Source organism: Nothoprocta perdicaria, unplaced genomic scaffold, assembly GCF_003342845.1.
Source record: "Nothoprocta perdicaria isolate Ctin4 unplaced genomic scaffold, notPer1 scaffold_46, whole genome shotgun sequence".
NCBI lineage: Eukaryota > Metazoa > Chordata > Aves > Tinamiformes > Tinamidae > Nothoprocta > Nothoprocta perdicaria.
This window is the reverse complement of record NW_020455710.1, coordinates 683,562-697,782: the sequence shown is the minus strand read 5'-3', so window position 1 is coordinate 697,782 and position 14,221 is coordinate 683,562. Positions and strand designations below refer to the sequence as shown.

Here is a 14,221-nt window from a genome sequence, read left to right as displayed (position 1 = left end):
GCAAAGGTCTGCCGAAGAGCAGAGCCGTCGTCCCCCGGAGCCTCAGGCAGTGTCCGACCGAGCGGCCCTGCTGGAGCTGCACCCGACTGAGCTCAGACCTGTGCCAGCGGACAGGGACACAAATGTGCCTCGGGGCACCTGTCTGAATGGCACTTACTGGAAACAAAGAGCTGTGGAAACCCAAAGGGGAGGCCCTGGGGTCTTGGGAGGGGGTTCCAGCTTTGCTCCCTTTGCTGTGGAAGCCACCATGGCTTCCCAAGGAGCTGAGCACTTGCCGCATGGAGAGCGCTGAGCCCAAGAGGGAGCCTGTGAGCAGGGACCCTGCTCCCACCAAGGCCATGGAGCACCCGGTACCACAGAAAACCCCAGTCCAGGCCCCATCCAGGCACCTCCGTGCATGAGGCAGAGCAGACCAGAAATCACTGTTCAGGGAAGTCAGGGGGAAGGTGGCACCAGAGGCACCGTCCCATCCCTGCCAAGCTCTCTCATCCCTTCCTCGCCGCTTCTTAATCATGTTATTTGAGGGCGAGTTTTGTTTTATTAGAGGAAAGAAAAAAAAAGAAATAATAATAAACCCTTTATCTGCTTTCCTCTGAGGTGTGCCGGGGCAGGGGAGAGCTCGGAGTTAATGGTTACCGGTCCATGAGGCAGCTGGAAAGCAGATGCGTCAAGAAGGTCAGGGGCTGAGGGCAAGGGCCGGCTTTGCCACGTGAGGCCAAGAGCCCACGAGGCTCTTGGCTTTGCCGGGAGCCGGCGATGGAGGACAGCGCCCAAGGACCAAAGGGGAAAGCGCTTGTCGCCCGAATGGTGACAAGGAGCATCTTGGTGACACTGAGAAGCCGAAACAACCGCCATGGAGGGCCAATGGGGAGGGAAGCTTCCCATGGGGTACTGTGGCACGCTTGTCGGGATGGAGCCGAGGGGCAGGACCAGCTCATGGCAGACGAGGCTGCCCTGCGGCACGCGGCCCCGCGCGCCCCGGCCCTGAGACGACGCCAGCGCGCGGTTATCGGCCGTGGGGAAGGAAGGGCGTGGGCTGCCGCGCAGTGCCGGCACTCGGCATTTCTCAGAAGGCCCTTGGGCAAACACCGCGGCCCAGCACCAGCCTCCTTCCGCCTCGGCTCCTGTTTACAGATCCGCTTGGCCCGGCCCGGGCGTTCTTACGGCTAAAGGCGCAGATAAGGCCGGTCGGGAGCGCGCCGCCATAGCGCAGGGGCAAACAGCCCTGCTGGCAGCCAGCGGCCTTGCCGCAGCCTCTGGCAAAGGGGGCCTCTCCGTGCCAGGGCAAGGCAGCGATTCATGCTGCCTAAACATATAGGGGCAATCTGGTTTGTTTAATCCGTCCTCTCCCTTCCTGCTCCTCTCCTGGGCCTCGCTGTCCACGTTTTTGCTTAACGGTTGGTTTTCTTGGTTGACTTCAATGTATTGACACAAGCTTAAACTTTGGTGTTTCCCGGAACGAAGGGCAGATTTGAGGGATTAAGCCAGTGTCTCAGGGGCTTACAGGTCTTCTGCGTTTGTCCCAGCTCCAAAATCTGGAGAGGGCAAGTCAGGCTATGAAGGACGGTGCCTGTTTGCAGTCTTTACAAGCACGTGCAAACACCAGGCCCATCTTTAAGGGAAGAATCTCAGGTTTTATCCACACTTCTCCTCCAGGTTACATCGAGACCCCTGGCCTATATCCCAACTCTGCAGAGTCAACCCAGTTTAGGGCCAAATACCTTGAAAATGGCCAGTTTTGTTAACACTTTGAATGTGAATCACTTGGTTTGTTGAACAAAGAGGCCACCAAATAGCCTTTGGGGATCCTAGCTCCCCAATAGGTTCTCAATAAGGTCACAAAAAGAGCCAGGCACCCAGCATAGAGGCCAGCAGCCCACAGAAGACCCCAGAGCAGCAAAGCAAGGCACAAGGATGTGGTCTTTGAGCAGATTCCCAAGCATCTGCTGGTGCTTAGGGGAAGGCAGAATGAATCTAACACAGATAGCCATGAAACAGCCTGCCCAGAACAAAGCACCTTGGTTTCACCATGCCAATGCAAGGCCTGGTCAGACATTAAACATGACGGGTTTGCTGATTAGATGTAAAACACGACAGCTGCCCCAGCACACACCAGTAGCTCTCACCCCTCGAGCAAAGCGGCCCTTTTGCCCCTGCTCTTTGTTTTCCGTCCCTTTCGTCATATCCTACCGCGCGATAACCTCTGGCCTCTGCCTTCACGCTCCTCCAGTCCTTCCTCTCCATATCAGTTTCTTGCTAAGTGCTTCATGGCTCCAAACTCCTGACCTGCGTCTTTGCCAGCTGCAAGGAGTCCAGGGCTCAGGGCTTCATCCTGGGGGACACAAACAGCTTCTCTCCAGCATCCTCTGGGTTCACCAGCTCAGCCAAGGGATCAGATCACCACACCATGCCAGGACAGAAGTCAGCTCAGCCTACAGCAAGAGCAGGGACAGCATTCTGGGCCCCACACAGTCTGAACATCAGGGTCTGGCCCAAGGCAGCATTAATGGGGCATAGAGAGCACATGGAAGAAGAGAAAAAGCCTCAGACCAATATGGTCCCTCACCCAGGGTGACCATATTGGTCACCCTGGCTAGACCTGGCCTGGTCACGCAGGCTAGACCATGAGTCTGCCCTTCAGGTCAGTTTGGACATATTGCACTAGAGGCTGCAGGGAGTCACATCTCTGCCCTCTCCTTTGCTCAGTGTTGGGCACTTTGGGGACTTGATTTCTGGTTGTCATGTTGCACAGAAGCCTCCAACACAGGAGTTCCCAACATGTTGCCCATCTCCAAGACCATACGCACTTGGGACTGCTCTTTCCCAGGTCACAGCCCCTCTGCCAACAGCTAAGAGTCCCTCTGGCTCTGGCCAGTCCCTAAGGCTCTGGCCTTAGCATGGGGACACAGGGTGCTCATGGCCAGCCTGCAAACCCTCACATTTCACACAGGCAGAAACGCTGGCTCTGAACAGACACTTAATTCTGTCACTGGACAAAGTGTATTCCAAGTCAACCCATTCCAAGCAAAGGGAAATCAAAAATGCACAGAGTAGGGGCACATATTGAGAGAAAACACCCTAGGACCTACCTAAAATCAGGGCAGAGGCAAATTTAAGTGGATTGTAGCCAAAGCAGCTTGGCCGCGTGCCCCCAGCTCTGCTCCCCAGAACAAGCCTACACCAGATTAGCCTTCAACTTGCTCAAACCCCCGCACAAATTAGTCACCAAGGCTTGTGGTTTTACCAGTTGGCACAGGCTGTGCCGAAGCCGTGGACATGGGGCAACTCAGCAGGTGTATAAAGGAGCCGTTCCCCATTGGCTGCCCTTAGTGGAGCTAAGAGCTTCTCACTGAGTAATTAATATAATGACAATAATAGACCTAAAGTAAACACGGTGGAAAAAAAAAATCAATGGACTCGGAGCAGAGGCCACACTTGGGAGGGAACAGTCCTGCTGCCTTCTGCCGTCGCCCCAGTGCCACGGAGCCGCACGCGTCCCGACGGCCTTGGAGCGGGTAGTTTGAGACCCGGCCGCAAGCGAGGCTGCACCCGCAGCTGCTCCCACTCCGCAGGAGGCGGCACGGAGGTAAGGGCCAGGACTCGGCTGCTCCCGACGCTGGGATTGAGGGGTTGGGGCCAAGTAGGTGGCTGTTGCATGCGACTTTGTGTGGGCATCTGGGCACCTCCTGGCGTGGCCTGGATGTGTTTCTGCATCCTGCTGATCTCACGGTCTCTCCCTTCCCAGGGCAGGATGGTTAAAGGTCTAATAGCGGGGTGGGCGTTTGGTCCTGTCCTGCCAGAACAGGTGAGTTCTGGAGCCGAAAGGGGAAGAGCTTAGGATGCCCTCCCCTGCGAGAGGTGCAATTGGAATCCCCACAGATCAAAGGGAAGAGGGAACCACTGAGATTCAGCCCCTTTCAGATAACTTCTCCCCCAAAGCCTTACGACAAGGACACCCCATTCCCCACCAAGCATCTCTGCTGCAAGGGGTCTGCTTTCACTCCAGCCACCCCCCGACCCATGTTGCTCCCTGCAGAAATAGCAGCTTTTACCACAAACCGAGCCCTAAGCAAAGGCAGTCTTGCCTGATCGCTGTGAGTGACGGGACGTCCTCATCCTGGGAAACATGGTCCTGACGTGATTTTCTCAAAAAGCTGCAAGAGAAAAGTCACCAGGATCAGGATGTTTTATCTGTGCCAATCCCTCAAATTTATGTGCCGGGGTGCTCGTGACTCCGTGCTCTTCCAAATATCACACTGAAAGCAGAAAAAGAAAGCGAGCCAGGTGTTAACTGTGTCCAGATCTCAGCCCTCGCGGGTGGGAGGCTGGGTCTTTTCCCAAAATCTTGGCTTTTTTGCCTCTCATCAGTTCTGTCACCTTTGTGTGGCCGTACCCAGGGGTGCGGTGTAAATCACACAGTCTAGAAACGTAAGAAAGAAATCAAATCCATCACCCCAAAATCAAACAGCTCTGAATTTTAGAATCGGTCTGAGCTTGTTCAGCTTTTCCAGCTAATCCTTAGAACAACAGAAGAAAAGGACAAAACCTGAATCCAGGGCTGTATGCAGAGAAGGTGTGAAAGGTCCACCTGGGAACACACCTCTGGTACCAGTGCAAGGAAAAGATATCAAATACTCATTTTAATGCAGGTTTCTCAGGACAGATCTGGACAGGAGGACTTTTCCTCAGTGCCTTGCAGTTACCTGTCCAAAGAGACATTTTTAATACCTAATCTGGGCTCAACACAAACCTCTTTTCCTCCTCATTCAGGTCTTGGAGGAGGAATTGCAGTTACCTGTCCAGAGAGACATTTTTAATACCTAATCTGGGCTCAACACAAACCTCTTTTCTTCTTCATTCAGGTCTTGGAGGGGGAAGAAGCTGCAGAACAGCCAAGAGAAGCCCCAAAGAAGCAAGGTCTTCCAAGGACCACTTTTGCCTTATGCTCAAGGGTAAGCCTGAAGAGGTCCAAAACGCAGGAGGCTGAGGCCTCCAAATTCACCACACAAGGGGCCTCTACAACAAAGCACAAAACCTCTTTGTAGGCCCCTCACCTCATCCAACCTATTAACTCCCCATTTTCTCAATGTGGCAGGTGACCTCCAGGGCAGCCAAGCCATGCTGGCCAACAAAGTCTCAAGACAGAAGCCGTGTCACCACTGCACCCACCAGCACGCTTCAGCCGCGCCCGACCACTCCACGATCCACTATGAGAAGTCCTGGCTCTACCGGCACTGCTCCTCGCCGGTGCAGGGGGACAGGCAGTCGCAGAAAGCCGGGCAGCTCTTCTCAGGGCTGCTGGCCATGAACGTGGTGTTCCTGGGCAGTGCCTTCCTCAGCAGCATGATTTTCAACCACGTGGCCATCACGCTGGCAGACGTCTGGATCCTGCTCTCCATCCTCAAGGTCTTGTGCCTCTGCTGGATCGTCTACTACTTGCTGGGCACCAGCCGGCAGCCGCACGCGGTGCTGCACCGCGACGACCATGCCGGGCCCATCTGGCTGAGGGGTAAGTTCTGCTTTTGTGCGTCATTTCCTGCCTTCTCCCTTTCTCCCAGCACTGGGAAGATAAGGAAATCCATTTACTTGCACTCAAAGAGAAAGTTCCCCAAGGGAGATGTAATTAGGACACTGGGAATCTCCCCGTGTTCCTTGTGTTAGGAGGCTGAGGGGAAGATGGAGGCAAAGCTAATGCCACAGGAAGGGACCTGAGCAGCCGGTGAGGCCAGGGGCTCGGCTCCCCTTCAGCCTACACCATGAACCTTGCTATGTGACTCCTGCCCAGGGCACAACAGAGGCTTCTCCCCCACAGCCCAGCAGCTGAGCATAGAGAGGTAGGAAAGGTTTTAAGAACGTTTTAAGAATGACTGGCTCCATGTTCCAGCACCTGGGGAGCTGGGCCAGCACTAGGAAAGCTGTTTTGCTGAGGTTCCCTAACACTTAAACCTACAGCCAAAAAAAGAAAAAGAGAAAAGGGAGAGAAACATAAGGGCTGTGACGTGCAAATGAGAAACCCTGGACTCCTGCATCCTACAAGAGCAGAGCATGGGCTTCGGGCAGCCAGAGCGACTCCAAATCCCATGCTCAGGCCCTCACTTTGCAAAGCAAGCGAAGAACCTCTGCATTTACCCTCCCATGATGTCAGCAGCCCCACACTGCCCTCGCCCTTGTTTAACATCACAGCAGCCCCGTTTCTAAGGGAAGCTTCCTGCCCAATGACTCAAGTCCCAGCGACAGCCAAGCTTTCCTTGGAGATCTTCCATCAGGTGTTCACCACAACTGCTCAGCTTGGTCAAACGATGCTTCTCCAAACTGCCCTGTCTCACACACAGTCTCATTAATGAAGCATGGAAATCTAAGGGGAATACAACTGCAAGAGACCGCAGCACCTAAAGCTGTAGAGAGATATCAATACACAGAGAAACAGTAAAAACAGTCTCTTTTACAGAGTGGTGTTGCCAAGACCTTCAGCCAGGCTGATCTCTTGAAGCAAGGTGGAAACCTCCATCTGCTATTAGCTTTCCTCCATCCCCCCAGATTGCACGGAAAAGGCTGAAAACCCTCCTCCAGACACAAAGAAATGTCTGGCACTGTCTCAACCTTAAACACACCAGCCAAAGCACCAAAGCAAGTGCAGGAATCTGGCTTTCCTTTCTCCCCTTCTCCCAAAATCATGAGACTTCCAAAGTGGAAGGCCTCCAGCTCCTCCCAAATCCAAGAGACACAAGGTCTCTAAACCCAAGCTGGGATCAAATGCTCCATGGACATGTCTTTGCTGATATATTGGTGCTTTTGTCGCTTGCCTAGGATCCCTATTGCTCTTCGGTGCTTTCAGCGTCCTCCTGAACGTGTTTGAAATTGGCTACAGCGTCATTCACATCCAGTGCAAATCCCAGGTGCAGATCGTGTTCCCCTGCATCGAAATCCTTTTCGTTGGCACCCAGGTACTGCACGTTATCCCTCTGGGAGTCCCCTTGTTCCTTGTGTCCTGTCACTGGGAGGCCACAGCAGTGGGAGCACATAGGGAAGCAGGTGCATGTGAGGCATTCTCACGAGTAAAGACACATCACGCACTGTTTCAAATAACAAAGAAATAAGATTTTGAGATAAATGTCTCTAGCAACACCTGATGTACTGTTAGATCTAAAGGAATTTGTTCTGAAACATTAAAGTAGGGAGAAAGGAGAGGAAATTCATAGATTTGGCCAAGGAGAGATTCTTGTATCAGTCTCTCCACGTAAGTCCAGCCTTGCTCTATTTGTTACACCCCCACACAAAACTATTTTGCTCTCATAAATATCTCGCACCCTTTGCAACTCCACTGTCAACAACGCTCTTCCCCCTTCCTGCCCAAGCCCAAAGCCATCTTTGAAAAGTACCTAGCTCCCATCTCAGCAACAAATGCTCATGCACAAGAGAAAAGCAGATCCCCTAGCCCTCCTTTGGCATCAGGAAAGGTCACACACATCCACTAGAGTCACCTGGGGATACTGGCACACATGCCAGCACTGAAACGCAGGTGCACACACAGCACAGAGGCAGCTTTGTTCCCACTCAAACACACACCTTCTCGCCCGCCTCTCTCCTCTGTGAGAGCAATGGGCTGCTGGTTTCGCCCTGCTCATGTCTTTATTTTTACCATTTTGCAGGCTGTTTTCCTGTGGCATCACTCTAAGGACTGCATTCAAGTCCAGCACAACCTCACCAGGTATGAGAAACAAAGGAAAAGCTTTTTACTCTTTTCTGAAGAGGAACTTTTCCTTTCTATTTGTGAGCTCTCTTGCTAGACCTGTCTTCACCTGATCTTACACAAGCCCTTTATATTCTGCATCACATAAAAACTAGGTTATGACTTGACTAGACTCGTCCTCCTTCTGTCTACCTGGGCTCACCAGCTCCCCCTGGTCTTCAGTTGCACCTGAAGAGCCTCAAAGCCTGTTCCCTCCTCCCAGCCCCAAAGACCTTTGCACCTCATGGTTCAAGGGTTAATTCCCCATTCCTGTTCCTGGGTTCCACATCAGGCACTGGAAGATATCTCAGTCTTCCCTCCAGTAACTGTGCCCAGGCTGAGGCCAGTTTTGCACTAGCTACAAAGCCTGCTCTTGAATGCCCTGCTCCTTTGCAAATGGCCAAACGGGAACATGTACAGTTGGATTTGTGGGCGCAAAGTTGTGTGCCAAGGGCCACATGAACACAAAGCACCCTATCTGCATCCACCTGCACACAAATAAACACAGAGCAGAGGACAGCACTGCATGACAGGTGAACACATGATGAGGTTGTAAGCAATCTTGATAATCAACGTATGGTGAAAGTGCCTTTCCCTCCTCCCAGGTGTGGCCTGATGCTGACCATAGCCACCAACCTCCTCCTCTGGCTCTTAGCAGTGACCAACGACTCCATTCACGAGGAGATCGAGTCTCAGCTCCGCGACGTGGAGCAGCGATTCGCAGGCAAGGCTCCTCTTCCACACATCCCTATTCTTGCTCGACTTACCTCTGGGGAGGCAACAGGTCCTGGTCTCTGTGATTTGGGTATCTCATCCAGCTCCCCCAAACGCTGCAGCTTTTCCTATTGCTGCAGGTTGCCTTCAGCAGATGTGCTGCAGCAGGGAGACTTGCTGCATAAACCTACCACATTAGCGGGGGAGGAAAAGAAAAGCCTTTTCTCTTCACATAGTGACACTTACATTCACCTGTCAACTGCAGCCAAAAGATTGCTAGATTAGAAGAAACCTCCATAGCTGTTGTGCTCTGCTTTTAAGAGTAAGGAAAAAGATAAGAAAGAAATAATATTCCAAGGGTCAGGAGGTTCTGCTGTGAAAGAAGGGATGTATCTCTCATTTAGTACCTCTGGTTTCACCAAAAGGAACATTTAGGAATCCTGTTATTTTGAATCCTTACAACCTTGAAGAATGAGAGCTGGTCACTTCCTACTGATCATCCTTTCCATGACACATAAAGACAGAAGCCATTCCTGCATATACAGAGCTCCTGAAGATAGCCATGAAATTCAGGACATCTTCCTTTTAACTGTTGCCTTCCTCTTCTCTCACTCCAGGTAACGAGACCATCTTGTGCACGTGCCCAAACACAACTGCCTGCAAGGTCTTCCAGAAAGGCTACATCCTGCTCTACCCTTTCAGCACTGAGTTCTGCCTTGTTTGCTGCTCCATGCTTTATGTCATGTGGAAGAACGTGGGGAGGCGCATCAGCCACCACCATGCCCCTCATATTAAGCCCAAATTCAAGCTCCAGGGGGTGGTCTTTGGACCACTGTTGGGTGCTGCTGCTGTGATGATTGGTATCTGCGTCTTCATGATGTACCAGATCCAAGCCACTGGCTCAGCACCCAACCGCCAGGTCTTCGTCATGTATTATTCCTACTACATTGTGCTCCTGCCGCTGATGAGCGCTGCCGCAGTGATTGGGACAATCATCCATGCCTTGGAGAAGAAGGATCTGGACACGCTGAAGAACCCAACCCGCAGCCTGGACGTGGTGCTGCTGATGGGGGCAGCTCTTGGCCAAATCGGTATGTCCTACTTCTCCATTGTTGCCATTGTGGCCACCAACCCCAGAGACCTGCTGAACAGCCTCATCCTGTCCTATTCAGTCCTCCTCATCTTTCAGCACATCACCCAGAACGTCTTCATTATTGATGGGCTCCACAGGCAGCCATTTGTAGAGTCAATTGAGGCCAGACATGCTGGACACGCCAGGCAGCACGCAGTGGGTGCAGAGCTCCCCCATGAAGAGACAGCCACAGCAAACAGCAAACAGGAGCACACACAGCCCCCTCTCAGCAAAGAGGAAGAGTCAAAGGACGAGTGGAATCACGAAGCTCACAACCAGAGACGAGTGAGCGTGCTAGAGCTGGGCCAGGAGATCCGCAGAGTTTCCCTCTCGTACATCCATACCTACTCTCACCTGAGCTGGAAGAGGAAAGCATTAAGGGAGATCTCCTTCTTCTTGGTTTTGTGCAATATCATAGTAAGTATTCTTCTCTCTGCCACACCAAAGTTTGGCTGAGCTCTGAATGCAGACATGGTCTCCTCTTTCCTTTGGAACTTCATTCCAGAGAAGCAACCTTTGCCCACCGAGCTTTAACCTACTGGTGCAACCATCTTTACAAGTCAAGTCCAGTTTTTCTGTTAATTCCCTACTCTCCTGTTTCTAAATGCTCTTTTTGGCCTAAGAGTGAAACATAACTAAGTTTTCCCAGGCGCAGGAAAGGAGACAGCTCTCAAATTCTTACGTGCCATGACTTTAACCTCTGAAGAAATTATCAAAATCATTAAGGATTTCATTAAAAATATTTCACAAGGTAATAGGAGAAGTATGGGTAATTAGTAGTGAGTCTTTGTAATCAGTAGTCTCCAGGATTGAAATGCAGCCATAAGCACACTAGGCTCTGGGATTTTAAAGCCATCTGGATCTTCATCATGGCCTTAAACTAGTGAAACTGTGGACAACTCCAGTCTGCACGAGAAGGAGGAAACTGGCTGGGGCAGAATGAGGCTCTCATGAGGTTTCCTGGAGTTCAAGGGACAGGACTTGACTTAGCAAAGACCAAGCAGGTTTATCGAGGAAGCTTGCCTTCCCTCCTTTAGCTGTAAGGTCCCTTTGATGCTCTTGAGATATTCCTACAACCACTTGAGGCCACAATGAGATCAGAGTGCAGGTAGCAGGCAGTTTGCCATCTTCTGACTTTGCTCTTTTTTCCTCACACCTCTTTAGCTGTGGATCATGCCCACATTTGGGGCTCACCCGGTGTTTGAGAACGGACTGGAGAAGTCTTTTTATGGCTATTCCACCTGGTTTGCCATCGTGAACTTCGGCCTCCCTCTGGGCGTGTTCTACCGCATGCACTCGGTGGGAGGACTCCTGGAGGTCTACGTTACGGCCTGAACTAGGCTGACCGCCCACCCCAAGACCGGGGGAGAAGGATGAGGCCAAACACAGATATGGTAAGCAGCACACGTGCACACAAAAGCCTTTCAGTTTCTTCCTTCTGACTTCTGCTTTGACTTCTTACACATCTCCATATGCTTCAGAAAAGGAGGATGTTCTGTATAATTATTTTTCTTCCATAGACATCAGGGTTGACACACACAAACTGTTTTACTGAGCTAAGGAAGCGCTCTGGTACTTTGTAGTAGTCTGCCAGTGAACGCTGTGTGGCAGCGAGTGAGACTTTACCCACTCCTATTGAGATCTTCCAGACTAAAGAACGCAAGAGCAACCTTCAACCAAAGCAGCAGACACTGATCTGCACCCTGCTCAACACCCAGATCTACAGACACGGACACCAGTCCCTCCACTGCTCACCATCCCTCTCTCCTGCAGCACGGAAGAGCCTTGTCCTCGAGATAGACAGCAGGAAGACTAGAAGGATGCACCTCACCTATAACTCAAAGAACCAAATATTTTCTATGTGTAGTTTCCCCAAGGATCAGTACACTGGGTAGCATGCTGTGACGATCCAAACAAGGTTTATTTCTGCTTGTTCCTGGTGCTAACACTTCAGATGCCAACTTGGGTGAATCCCATAAGACCCAAGACCACAGAAGTGCCAAAAATGTGCAGCTCAATGACAAAGAGCAGAATAGGTCTTCAGATTTTCACTAGTTCAGGGCATCTTCTCCCTTTCTCTAAAATGGAAGCAATACCATTATGTCACCTTAAGGAGAAGCTAAATGATATTTCTCCTTACAGGCACTCAGAGAACCTTGAGTGAGAAGCACTAGAGAAGGGTTGTGGCTGATGCTTATGCTGCTCGTGCGTGATGTTAGCACCGGTGTGTAACAGCCAGGGTCCCGGTTCATGGTGGTTCAAGAAAGAGCTACTGCCAGAGCTACTGTGAATCCCTCCCACCCCAATACTTTTCCCCACCACTGCTCACACACCTCCAAGATCCACAAACATTTCAGGGGACACTGAGCATGAAAGAATAAAATTACACAACGGGACACTTGATCAAAGACCCATTAGTACTTGTCCATAGGAGATGCTTGCTTTGGAAGCACGTGGGAGAGCACGGGGCTCGGGACTATGGGTCTCAAATACAGAGCGTGATGAACGGAAATAAAGACAAATTGAATGCTCACCTGTATCTGGTGGAATCTCTGGGTCTGCTCTGCTCTCAAAGACCAAATTCAATGTCACCTCACTTTGACTTGCACCACTCTTGCATTTGGAGGTTATACAAGGACAGGCCTTGCTTTATAATCAATCCTTTTTTTCTGCTATCAAAATCCTTCATGACTCTTAACAAAGGCCAAAGAAATAAAGTACAAAATGTACTTGTTACCTCTTCTGTCCCTCTATAAATCAATCTCAGGACAAGGGTGGATCACAGCCTGACAATGGCTGCCCCATGCTCCAATCTCATGGAGAACCAACCTTCCCCGAGGCAGGAACGGTGATGAGAAACTCCTGACCATCCTCATCCCACTGTCCTCATGATTCAGCATTCAGGCTAGGACACCTTCCTGTGAGGCTAAAAGCAAGAATGATAGTGTGAGCATGAACTTTGCCCAATAAATCCTTTCACTTAGGCCTGTGTCAACAGATATATGTCATGAGAAGTAACAGCTGGATAAATTAGGCTCCAATAAAGTTAATAATTATTCTCATTTCACAGTTTGTACCAAGGGATCCACAGCAGATTCATGCCAAGCTCCGGCCCTTTCAAATGATAAACAGGAACTCAAACCTTCCCCCTAGTTTTTGACAGCTTGGGGACAAGGAATGATATAGCTCATGAGCTAACCCATGACCTTACCTGGACTTTATCTGCAGTATAATCCTGCTTAAAGATAACGAGTCTCCCCTGAACACAGTATTGTGGAGCTCTCCCAATGAGGTATAAATTGCAAGTCCCATGAGTACTATGCCCACATATCTACTGAGAGGTTTGCTTGTGATCTCTGTGGGAACAGGATGACCTACCCGAATGTCTGACCAGCATGAACAGGAAAGAAACCCACCTGTCCCAGCTCTCACGAACAGCCACTGTAAATCAAATCACAGCCCTCTGTCCCATTCCAAAACCACCCCGTTCCAAGGCAGCAGATGGAGGTAAAGAGCCTGCACGCCGCCGCGGAAAGTCGTCAGCCCAGCGAGGAACGCGGTGCTGATGCACCAGTATTCCATTGCTTGTCCCAAGGGAGGGTTCCAGTTCTATGCAACTCAAGCTTTGGGCTGGGTGGGCTTTTCACGAGCACCCAGAAGAGGTAAAACCAACAGCACAGAGCTTGCGTGCAGCTGAACTGAGAGACCGAGTTGGGTCTGTTTAGCTTGGAGAAGAGAAGGCTGAGAGGGGATATGATTAACATAAGTTCATTAAGGGGGAATGTAGGGAGGAAGGGGCCATGCTCTTCTCTGTGGTGGCCAGTGACAGGACAAGGGGTAGTGGGTGCAAACTGCAAAACAGGAGGTTCCATCTCCATGTGAGGAGGAACTTCTTTACTGTGAGGTTGACAGAGCCCTGGAACAGGCTGCCCAGGGAGGTTGTGGAGTCTCCTTCTCTGGAGGTCTTCAACACCCGCCTGGATGACCCCCTGTGCCACATGCTCTGGGTGTCCCTGCTGGAGCAGGAAGGTTGGACTAGATGATCTCTGGAGGTCCCTTCCAACCTTAAACATTCTGGGACTCTGTGAATTGCCCTGCAGCTGCTACCTCACATCAACAGCAGGGCTACTGATGTGCAGGTAACCTGCACGTGCAGCGAGAAGCAAGCCAGGGGCACAGCCACGTCACCCCGGGGCCCTCCTGCTCTCACCGTCCTTGTCCTGCCATCAGTGCAGCACTCTGAGCTCACCTAGGGCCAACGCTGCCCGTTTTATGGGTCTCAGTTGCACAGGGGTTGGAGCACCCACCTCGCAAGGTCAGGAGACTTGGTCCTGTTTCTTCTAGTTTGTCTTGGTTCCTTTGAGGCAGGCAGCTTTGCTGATGACTCCTATCCACAGTGCAGAAGGAGTCCAAAAACACACATTTCAGCTCCATTTTCCAGAGATGCAGTTTTCATTTTTGATTAAAATGAAAAGAAAATCTCGCACATTTCAATGGAGGCCAGCATATGTTTGCCCAGTAGCACAAATCATGCAGACACAACACAAACAAGATTATAGATCTCTGGGAAAAAAAAAAAACAAGCAGCCAACTGCACATTTCAAATAATCTTTATCTCTCTGTAAATAAGCAAATAGTTTACAGTG

General features: G+C 51.0%; 1 protein-coding gene across 1 annotated transcript; it reads left to right on the top strand.

The window, feature by feature from the left end:
- The first annotated feature begins 5,118 nt into the window (after positions 1-5,118).
- Positions 5,119-10,965, top strand: OTOP3 (otopetrin 3). The gene is made up of 7 exons (XM_026046837.1): positions 5,119-5,509; positions 6,808-6,944; positions 7,650-7,708; positions 8,335-8,453; positions 9,061-9,731; positions 9,831-9,992; positions 10,740-10,965. Exons 1-7 carry the CDS (start codon positions 5,119-5,121, stop codon positions 10,908-10,910), a joined length of 1,710 nt encoding a protein of 569 aa, XP_025902622.1. The 3' UTR covers positions 10,911-10,965.
- Positions 10,966-14,221: the final 3,256 nt, after the last annotated feature.